Source organism: Carassius auratus, chromosome 34, assembly GCF_003368295.1.
Source record: "Carassius auratus strain Wakin chromosome 34, ASM336829v1, whole genome shotgun sequence".
In the NCBI taxonomy this organism is placed as follows: domain Eukaryota; kingdom Metazoa; phylum Chordata; class Actinopteri; order Cypriniformes; family Cyprinidae; genus Carassius; species Carassius auratus.
The window spans coordinates 6,159,233-6,169,845 of record NC_039276.1 but is presented as its reverse complement, the minus strand read 5'-3'; the positions used below and the strand labels follow the sequence as shown (position 1 = coordinate 6,169,845).

The 10,613-nt window shown below is 36.4% G+C and overlaps 1 protein-coding gene across 2 annotated transcripts; it reads left to right on the top strand.

The window, feature by feature from the left end:
• The first annotated feature begins 1,115 nt into the window (after positions 1–1,115).
• On the top strand, positions 1,116–9,099 carry LOC113053015 (signal transducer and activator of transcription 1-like). 2 transcript variants are annotated; one of them, XM_026217609.1, is made up of 23 exons: positions 1,116–1,212; positions 2,212–2,339; positions 2,474–2,618; positions 2,736–2,831; positions 2,914–3,003; positions 3,150–3,222; positions 3,335–3,429; positions 3,808–3,959; positions 4,239–4,397; positions 4,589–4,681; positions 4,821–4,880; positions 4,983–5,012; positions 5,476–5,566; positions 5,650–5,688; positions 5,765–5,848; positions 5,955–6,053; positions 6,145–6,280; positions 6,379–6,434; positions 6,746–6,840; positions 7,341–7,480; positions 7,586–7,774; positions 8,255–8,321; positions 8,416–9,099. In XM_026217609.1, the coding sequence occupies exons 2-23, from the start codon at positions 2,212–2,214 to the stop codon at positions 8,441–8,443; spliced, it is 2,145 nt and encodes a 714-aa protein (XP_026073394.1). In that variant the 5' UTR covers positions 1,116–1,212; the 3' UTR covers positions 8,444–9,099. The 2 variants fall into 2 exon arrangements, with proteins under 2 accessions (XP_026073394.1, XP_026073393.1); XM_026217608.1 differs by lacking the exon at positions 1,116–1,212 and adding an exon at positions 1,549–1,674.
• Positions 9,100–10,613: the final 1,514 nt, after the last annotated feature.

Sequence of the window (10,613 nt, the reverse complement as noted above, 5' to 3'; positions counted from 1 at the left end):
GACATGTGCAGAGTGCTGGGGGTGAACTTCAGCTGTACCTTGAACCCACGCATAGCATCAGAGCATGCTTGTGACCACACACATGGCTCATCCTTACGCAGCAGTCGCCGTAGAGGGGCAGTGATAATGGATAGTGCACATTGACTCGAGAACGAGTCAATCTTTCGTTCATTATCTGGCTCGGCTCGGTGTTCATCTTCAGTTCTCTCTTCACAGCAGTTCAGTCAGTGCACTTTTTGAGTAAATGAATTACTCCAGGATATTGGTTTGTTTGAACTTAGAGGGAGTGTCAGCCACATTAAAAAAGTTAACAGCTTAAGTCATTTGTGGATTAATGCGTATTGGAGACGTGAACCGTTTAAACGATTAAATTCGATTTGGTGAACTGGTTCCAAAAGATCCGGTTACATGATCGAATGATTCGTTCGCGAACCGGATATCATCAACTGCTTTGTTTTGAACTCTCTCACAACAGACACGGAAGAGAAGACAATGCTAAATAAAGTTGTGGTTTTTGCAATTTTTGGACCAAAATGTATTTTCGATGCTTCAAAAAATTCTAACTGACCCTCTGATGTCACATGGACTACTTTGATGATGTTTTTATTACCTTTCTGGATATGGACACAGTATACCGTACACACAGCTTCAATGGAGGGACTGAGAGCTCTTGGACTGAATCTAAAATATCTTAAACTGTGTTCTGAAGATAAACAGAGTTCTCACGGGTTTGGAATGACAGGGTGAGTTAATGACATCATTTTGATTTTTCGATGAACTTACCCTTTAATGACATTATCCTCCAGGAAGCCACATTATTTTGGTAGGTAAACAACAGCATAAACTTCAGCAAGTATTTGCAAAGGATTTTGTGACATAGATGTATACATGGCTTGTTTCACTCAAAATCTAAATCTGGTATAACCTATCCTTTATAGAACCATTTCTTACAACAAGGCTCTACATTTTGGGTCTCAAAGCACTTTGAATTTTGTAAAGCCAATGGGTATCCTTAAAACATCCATTGGCTTGTAGTAAAATAATATGGAATAGACGTAAATCCAAGTTTCGTTTCTCAGTTTCATTCCTGCACTGACTGAGTTTAGGTCTCGCTTTCTCAGAAAACTCGTGCTCTCCTGGTGGCTGTGCCTTGAGTTTCACAACCGCCCCGCCCTGACCAGAGTTTATCAGCGTGAAAGACTTCGACATAAGGTCAGTGATGGACCAGAGAATGCTTTGTCTTTTAAGATAATAATAAATTATTCGTAGATTATTATGAACGGCTGTTGTCTAATTATCAAACTTCATTTAAAAATATTCCAGTGTTTCGTTAAGTTTCTTTTTTCACATCAGTTCCTATTCTCTAAAGAGCGTGACAGTAAAGGGAGGGCTGCGCTTACCGAGAACAGCCATTCACTACAGTGGCGCGGCTTAGCGTACGCATTAGAAAATGATTGGCTGTCATCACTGGTAAATTTACATATGGTGATTACAGCTTTCCCATTGGCTTACAGACCCGATTTGGGCTGTAACCTGCGGTGGTATTTCATGTTTTACCATTATGAGGTCACTGAAGAGAATATAAGTCTTACGCATACACAGTTTAGTCTACTTGTATCTACATAGCCTGAGATATACTGCTTTTGTGCCTTGACCCAACTTCTATGTTGAAAGGTAATTTTCTAAGTTATCTAGCGCTTTATCTAATTTCGTTCTTTTTGGTAATGCTATGCCACGTAAAGCATTGTTTTCTCTGTTTACAATGGAATGAAGCTTGCGCATAGAACATAGTACATGCCGCTTAAAAAAAGAAAAGAAAAGAATGTATGTGTTAAGTATCAAATGCATAGAATAAAAGCATTAAATAATCTCTCTAAACTCTCTAAATACAAGTCTAGTGTGACCGTGGTCAGTGATTTTAAAAGATGAGCACAGCACCAATACTCTTAATATTATTTTATTATTAACCATTTTTTTTTAATTAAAATATTGCAATTCTATTTTTGTATCATCATGAAAGTCTTATATATTCTTAAATATATTTATGCATTTTCATAATAAATTTTATTTTAATTTTTTTATTTTTGGCTTAATTCCTAATGTTAACACAATTTCTCAAGAAACAAGCAGCTTGGAGACCAATATCAACAGGATGTTGCACGTAACCACTCTTACAGTATTTCATATGCAAGTGTGATTTTATATCTTCAGATGACACTCTGGAACCAGCTGCAGCTGCTGGACTCTCTGTATTTAGAGCAAGTAGACCAGCTTTACGATGAGGCTTTTCCAATGGAGATCCGACAGTATCTCAGTCAATGGATTGAGAGTCATGACTGGTGAGAATTGTTTTAATTTTATTGTTAAATTTTTTTATTTATTTAATGATGCATTATCCAGTTGCACATTTTAATTCATGCATCATGAATTGCTGCAAAACATCACATCTTTGACACGTTATTGTTGGTTGCAGGGAATCCGTGGCTAGTAATGTATCTTTGGCAACCCTGCGCTTCCATGAACTCCTGAACCAACTGGACGAGCACTACAGCCGTCTCAACCTAGGGAACAACTTTCTTTTACAGCATAATATACGCAAAATTAAGCGTAACCTACAGGTACATTTTTTTATATTGTTTTTCTAACTATGTTACATTCAATAAACATTAATATCCTTGATTTCATTATTCTAAAATAAAATAGCATATCTTATGAAAATAATCATCTCCCATTAGGAGCACTTCCAGGAGGATCCTGTTCACATGGCTATGATCATATCTAGCACTCTAAATGAAGAGCGAAAGATACTGGAAACTGCTCTTCGTACTCAAGTAAGGCTTTCGTCTTGCATTACAACTGTCATTTGAAACCTGCACACGTGTTTATTATTCATCTTAGTCATTTTGCTTTTAGGATAAAGGTGGCCCATCACAGGGGAGTTTCACGATGGAACAGCAAAATCAGTTGGGAAACAAAATCAATAATTTGAAAACGAGTGTGCAGGTAAACCATCTTTTTGGAGCTCATATTGACTCCTTTTTGGTCTTTACATACAAAAAACGCTTTAAATTACACAGAATTATTTAAACCTTACAAGTAACTACAATGTTTCAAACAGCTGCAATTGTGGAATATTTATATGCTTCTAGGAAATTGAACAAGAAATTCAGGTTCTGGAGGATGCGCAAGATGAATATGATTTCAAGAGGAATACTTTGCAGAGTCAGTACTTGGTTTGATAAATTTTGTGGTTTTTACAGAGTCTATGTGAACATAAATGGTGTGACGTTACAAGAATGAGAAATGGTATGGATTTGTATTTTTATATTTTCAGTGGAAGTTGAAATGAATGGCCAGATAACAAAAGAGATCCAGCAGGAGGAAATGGCACTTAGGCAAATGTTTGTTGGGCTGAGCATGAAAAGAGAGGTAGGTCAAGATTTCAGTAATGCACCTCTAGACATATTTAGCTGAAAGTATGAGATCAGGAATATTCACATCTAGGAAAATAGTATTTTCTGTTGTGACATTTAATCAAAGCCTCTAAGGTTAACACCAAAAAAGTGTGACACAAGACCAAGGGACGTTTTTTTTTTTTTTCATCTGTAATTGATTGCATTGTTTGATCGTTCATTTTGTCCCACCTTTACACCAGTAAGCGTGTAATCCGGGAAAAGAGATGTCATTACAAGAGACAGGGGAACTTATTTTGGTTAAAGGTTACAAGGGTGTTGATTTTAATGTGGCTTTGGTGTTTTTTTCATGATCATATTTTTTCTTAAATAGAGCATGTGTTTATCTTTGCAGGTGGTGATAAAAGAAATTGCTAATGCACTGACTCTAGCAGAGCAGATCCAGCTCTCACTCGTATCAGAAGAGTTACCGGAGTGGAAGAAAAGACAGCAGATGGCTTGTATCGGTGGGCCGCCCAATGCATGTCTGGACCAACTGCAGAGCTGGTGGGAACCTCTAGGGGGCGATTCAAAATGACTGTTATGCAGCTGGAAACAAAATAATAATTTAAAAAAAAACAGATCAAATAAATATTTTATATTTGACATATCTATAATGTTATACTTTAGGAAAGAAAATCCTTGAAATTATTAGTTGGTCTTGAGGGTCAAGTATTTCCATATTTAATGTACAGTAGTCTCAAGCTTGAGCTGATGATTTCATCTTGTCCTTTTGGTGCTGATATATAATTTTTATAATTAGCTAATACACGACTTATGCTCCAGGTTCACAGCAGTGGCAGAGTGTCTCCAGCAGGTCCGTCAGCAGCTGAAGAAAATTCAGGAATTGGTGCAGAAATTCACCTACAACAACGACCCCCTCACTCTGGGCAAGAGCCAGCTGGATGAGCAGGCCCTAACACTCTTCAGACACCTTATATTAAAGTGAGGCACTACACCCTAACTGTTCAAACCATTCTATGACTTTAAATGTAGAGCACAAGCTGTAGAAAAAAATGGTTTTGATGGGAGGATTTGTGGGGTTACAGATTCACAGGGGAATTTGAATAGATTTTGAGGTGTGCATCACTTCTTATTCGTGAACAGGATGGCAGTGGTTGTGATATGTCTTTCAGTTCTCTTGTGGTGGAGAGACAGCCTTGTATGCCCACACATCCTCAGAGACCCTTGGTGATAAAAACAGGAGTTCAATTCACAGTCAAGATCAGGTGAGTTTCTTTTGAAGTTAACATCAATAGCACTGTCATGTCACTTATTTTAAGTGATGGTAAATATCTGAGAAAAGCTTTGTGAAATATAAGTGATGCCGATGTGTATATAAAAATCGAATGTCTTATTGTTTTCTAGATCACTAGTCAAACTCCCAGAACTGAACTGTCAACTCAAAGTAAAAGTCTCTATTAACAAGTAAGAAAAATCTCTCTATCTGTACGAGTATCCATCCGTCTACTTGTCTTTCAGTCTAACATATTTGTGTATTCATACAGTTTATTTGTTTTTCCCCTGTAGAGATTTAACAGAGAAAGACACAGTAAAAGGGTATGTAGCATATTACAAAGAAAATGTGACGTTTTTAATGTATTTAGATACATAGCAAGTAGAAGTTCCCAACATTTAATAGCTTGTGGTCCACTCATAAGCCACAAAAAACATCTGCATTTTACAAAAGTCCAAACCTGCAATCATATTACATTGCACTAACACATCGATCATTATTATAGAAGATAATGAGCTTGAAATGCATAATTTAAAATAAAATATTTGAAGAGTAGAGAATTGCGATATCACGCGCAAGGTTGGGGGTTCGATTCCCCAGTAACACATGATAGGTAAAAATTGATAGCCTGAATGCACTGTGAGTGACTTAAAAGCGTCTGCTAAACGCATAAGTTTAATTTTTTATTTTAATTTAATTTTCCTATTTATCAAGGAACATCATTAGCATTTTTATGCATGTCTCCAAAGCTCAAATAATCCAGATGTCTGTTTTCTGGTGTCCTAGATGTAGGAAATTCAACATTTTAGGAACGTTTTCTAAAGTTCTGAACTTAGAGGAATCCAGTGGATGTCTAGCGGCTGAATTTCGTCATTTGGTAAGATGTGAAAAACAAACAGATATCACTGCACATACTATAATGTCTAATCATACATTTATTGTTGATCTTGATTACCACAGCAATTAAAAGAGATGAAATGCAGCAACAGAACCAGTGAGGTAGGATAAAATGCACACACAGTGATGTCAAATAAAACGAACTGTAGGAATCACTGATGGTTTTTGTTCTTTACAGGCCCCTCTTATCATTTCTGAAGAGCTGCACATACTTACCTTTGAAACTCAACTCGTTCAGCCAGAACTGTGTGTTGATTTATCGGTAAAGTACTGTGAAATTAAACTACTAATACTAGTTAAACTAGTACTAATTGTGACATATCAACTGGAATTCTTACCATACCTGTTTACTTACTGTAATTAAACAGATCACATCACTTCCTATTGTGGTGATCTCCCATGTGAATCAGTTACCTAGTGCCTGGGGCTCCATCTTATGGTACAACATGCTCTGCAGTGAACCCCACGTATGGCCATTTCCCATCATCAGTGTTTTTGTCCTCTATTGAGGTGTCCATTCTGACTTTTGCTGTCCATCTCTCTCTCTCTTGGTCTCAGAATCTGACGTTCTTCTTGAATCCTCCACCAGTGAAATGGGAGCAGCTTTCAAAGGTCTTAAGCTGGCAGTTTTCTTCAGCCACTAAACGAGCGCTGAACTCTGAGCAGCTGAGAACGCTGGCTGACAAACTCCTTGGTCAGTTTATTTGTGCTTCCTTTTACCTTTTGAAATGGGGCTGAGTAAATGCTCATAGTTCCAAAATAAAACACACTTTTTTTGCATCGTTATTTTAGGTCATGAGGCCCAATGTGACCCTGAAGGACTCATCAACTGGAATACATTTTGTAAGGTGAGTTTATGGAAACGGTTCAAGCAAAGACCGGAAAGTTGCTTTCACTTTCATTAACCAACATCTCTTTAGTCTGTTCCTCTGCTGTCACCACAATGATTTACTGCTAAAACAAAACTGTGGAAGAACCTGATCTTTCTAAAAGCAGCTGGGTTTTCAAAACTCAACGCCAACTGAATATATTTAATATTACTTGTTTTCTAAAAGGAAGTGCAATAAATATTGTCACAACATTGACAAAGCAATGCCATGCCGAGGCTTTGGTTAAACAAATGGAGGTAGAGTACATCATTTGTGTGTTTTTCACCTAGATGTCTCCTAATGAGAGGGGTCTACCGTTCTGGCTGTGGATAGATGGAATTCTGGACCTTATTAAAAGACACCTGCTCAACATCTGGAATGATGGGTAAGAGTTCCAACATAACAGACAAATACTGTTAAATCAAATCTGTTCCATTTTAGATGTGCACAATTTTTTATGCTAGAATTCAAATTTTAAAGTCAACATGAAATCTGCATCCACCAAATATTTTTCATAATACATCTTTCTGGTCTCAATGTGTATTGTCAGTCTGCAGAAAAAAAAACGTGTTTGTGTTTGTAATCTTTTAATCAAAATGTAACTTTGCCTGTGCTTGCTCCATTTTGATAAACTGTATAACTCCCACTTTTCACAATCCAAGCATTCCAGATAGATAAAATCAAGTCCCATCCTACATTTTCTTTTTTGAAAATCTGATTTCACACAAAAATATGTAAGATGTCGCATCAAGTCACCCCGAAACAAAGTGATGATAAGCCAAAACCTCCATTCTCTTTAGCTACATTCCAATTTATATTACTGTGCAGCTACACACATAGGCATTTTTATCCAGTCCAATTGTATTTTTTTTATCACATATATAGGTATATCATTGGGTTTTTGAGTAAAGAGCGAGAGAGGGCTTTGCTGAATGGCAAACTCCCGGGCACTTTCCTTTTGCGCTTCAGTGAAACTTGTCGAGACGGAGGAATCACCATCACATGGGTGGAGTATTCACAGGACGGTGTGTGCTGGTTTGAATTGGAGTATTTGATTTATTTATTGTTTAGAAAAACAGTATCTGTCTGGCAGTCTTTTCATGTGCGTGAATGAATGTCGTCAAATACAGGAAATCCTAAGATGCATTCAGTGAAGCCCTACACTAAATCAGATCTGGCGTCGATTTCCTTACCTAACGTCATCCGCAACTACACCCTCACTGCCGCAGAGAAGATTCCAGTGAACCCCCTCGTCTACCTTTACCCAGACATCCCAAAAGATGACGCCTTTGGTCGCTACTATACCAGCTCTTCTGATGGTAGATATTCTTTCTTTAACCGTACATCTATTCAAAAAAGAGGGTAAGACAAGAGTGAAAAACTGACTGAAACAACAGATCTCAATAACCTGCTTCAAAAGACTACGATGCACATCTTACGGGTACAACATCACCAAATCACAAAATAAATACAATGTATGCCTTTTGATATATTATAGAAGGTATTTTTCTAAATCTATATATTCTCACTGTATAAAGTGGCCCCGAATACTAAAGTCACATTTAAAATGTTTATGTCATTGCATTAAATGACAAAATGTTGAACCAAGTGCCATTTATTAAATTGTTTGTAAAACATAACAAATGTATATTTTGTCATGGTAGAAAACAATACTGTTCCCAAAGACTATCTGGGGAATTTGCTGTTGTAAAATGTTAGTAAGTTTTTTAATAACCTTGTCAATGTTTTGTCAGTATCGACATACCTTACGTTATTCATCTTTTGTCGCTCAAATACAGAAGAGATGGAGATAGACAAACCTGTCAAGCCATATTTAGACAGATACATGATTTCTGTGTCGGATGAGTAAGTAATATTTGATTTTTTTCTACTTTATTTTTAAGTTTCTATTTCTGCTACTGAAAATCAATATTCATGTTTTATTTGTCTTTGTTTTTAGACCTTTTTCAAGACCGCGTAAGTGTTAAGAGCACATCGAGGCAGAACTGATACGAGGAATGTTTCTCCACCAATGCATCTAAATTTAATCCAGAGCTTTTTTTATGGAGGAAAGTGAATCTGTTACTAGAAGTATTATATCTGGCACACCAATGTCTAAAATGAATAATGGAAACAAATAGCGATACACAAATGATTTATCTTTTCTCTGTACTATATTAGTGTTAAGGATCTACTACATTTATTCTCGACTTGTGTGAAGAAGAGGAGCCATTTTCTTTTGTCGAATTATAGAATACACGTAAAACAGTGTAATCCTGTTCTTTTTGTTTATATAAATATGTGAACTTATCATGTTGCATCGATTTTTCATTTTCTGTGTATTACGACAAAGACACTGCTGTAAATGGATATACACAAATACTCTGAAAAGCTGTTTCTGTGAAGACGTTTGTTTGAGAAAAGGATATCGTTCTCCCATCTTGTGAAGCCCTTATTTATTTTTGCACATCAAAATATCTTTACATACAATTGCCTTAATTGCACATGTACAAACACACACACCAGCCTGATATAGTCTAACAGAAATCAACCTACTTTCTACAGTCAGCAATACGATCCAAGCTTGGTCCAACAGACAGTGTTACTAAATGTGAAGTAATAATAAAGACTATTAAATGGTTTATATTCATGTTTTATGCTTTTTTAACAGCAGTTTTCTCCTTTTCATTCATCTTTTTCACCTGATGGAAGTAGTTTGTAGAAGTAGTATGGTAGCATTTTATTCTGTACCGTTACATATCATGATTCTCCTCCAGTGAAACAACGTCCTGGTAAAGCAAAGCAAACCAAAACCAAGCAACCACAGCCTACAGTACACAATGTCTCTCTGCTCTGTTCTTTTCTCTAAATATTGTATTGAAGATATAATAAATATAATTTTATTGTGTGTAGCACTGGCTTCAGACAAATTTCTCCTATTAGGAGCACGTTGAGATGCTCATCCAACACTCTGAATGAGGAGAAGGCAATTGACATCCTTTTTGGTTTTAAACACCATTTTTGTATAGACATTCATCCGTGTGCAATTGTGTTCAGAGAAAAACTCTCTCGTGACAGGGAAGTTTGATGGAACAAGAAAAAGAGATGGACCATAAAGTAAACATCCTGAAGTGGAATGTGCAGGTATCTTATTCAAATAGCACTTTGCTCACACCTTCATTTACTGATACTAATATTACTTGTTTCTTGAAACTTTTACTACAGTAGCTTTCTTTTTATTTAAATAGGAAATAAAACCGAACATTTCGAACAAGTCATCAGAGCATCAAGGCGAGGGCGATATTAAAGGTGCCACAGAATGCAAAAATCACTTTTATAAGGTTTGAACTGAGTTGTGTGGCCGCGGTGTGTGCAAATAACCTGCCTATGATGGTAAAATTCCACTTTTATAATTCCAAAAGATCAAAAACAGTCTATCTACACTAGCAATTCCAGACAATAATGACAAAGTCGGCGAAAGTCCCAGTCCCAGTTTCCTCAGTAGCATCTACTGATCATAATGCTATGTTGAACAAAGGTAGAATGATAGCATCCTTTGGCCAATCAGAGCTCAGTTCTGTAACAAGTTGTGTGCAAGCGGAAGCAAGTTTTCGTACAAAATGGTTCAAGCTCAACTTTTGGATTTTTTTTTAAAAAGAAGACAACAGAAAAGGTATGATTTTTCCTTTATTACAATTTAAAAACTTTCCCCTGACAAAATGTTATTGTGATGCGTGTAACTGTGGGAGATAGGAGAGCTGACATTGAGTCATCAACCTTGCAAAAACCAAACAAAAACACGCCTTGAGAGTACAAAAGCATTCACTCACTGCGAGATGAAGCCTATTAGAATACAGGTAAAATATGTATGTATGAATTTCAATAAATAATTTATCAAAACGGGATTATTGTCATCATTATTTATCCATGACAGGCCTAAACCAGACAAGGTTTCAGCACAAAAGCACATTTCGCAAAATATTGTTTCATTATCAATGTTGACCAAATTTACTCCATTAAAAATACTCAATTTTAGGCCCAAGAAGAGGAAAAAAACTAAATAATAGTTAATTTAATAAGGCTTAAAAAAAATTGACAAATTTTGTAATCACTATGTGAAACTAGCTTTACATACAATTCGACCACTGATCATAACAG

What these genes read in the sequence shown, in the direction of transcription:
- LOC113053015 (XM_026217609.1), top strand. Translation starts at nt 2,212, where the DNA reads ATGACACTCTGGAACCAGCTGCAGCTGCTGGACTCTCTGTATTTAGAG. An exon ending in GAGAAAGACACAGTAAAAGG is followed by an intron (nt 5,013 to 5,475) that starts GTATGTAGCATA and finishes CTGGTGTCCTAG; the next exon opens with ATGTAGGAAATTCAACATTT. An exon ending in GCAGCAACAGAACCAGTGAG is followed by an intron (nt 5,689 to 5,764) that starts GTAGGATAAAAT and finishes TGTTCTTTACAG; the next exon opens with GCCCCTCTTATCATTTCTGA.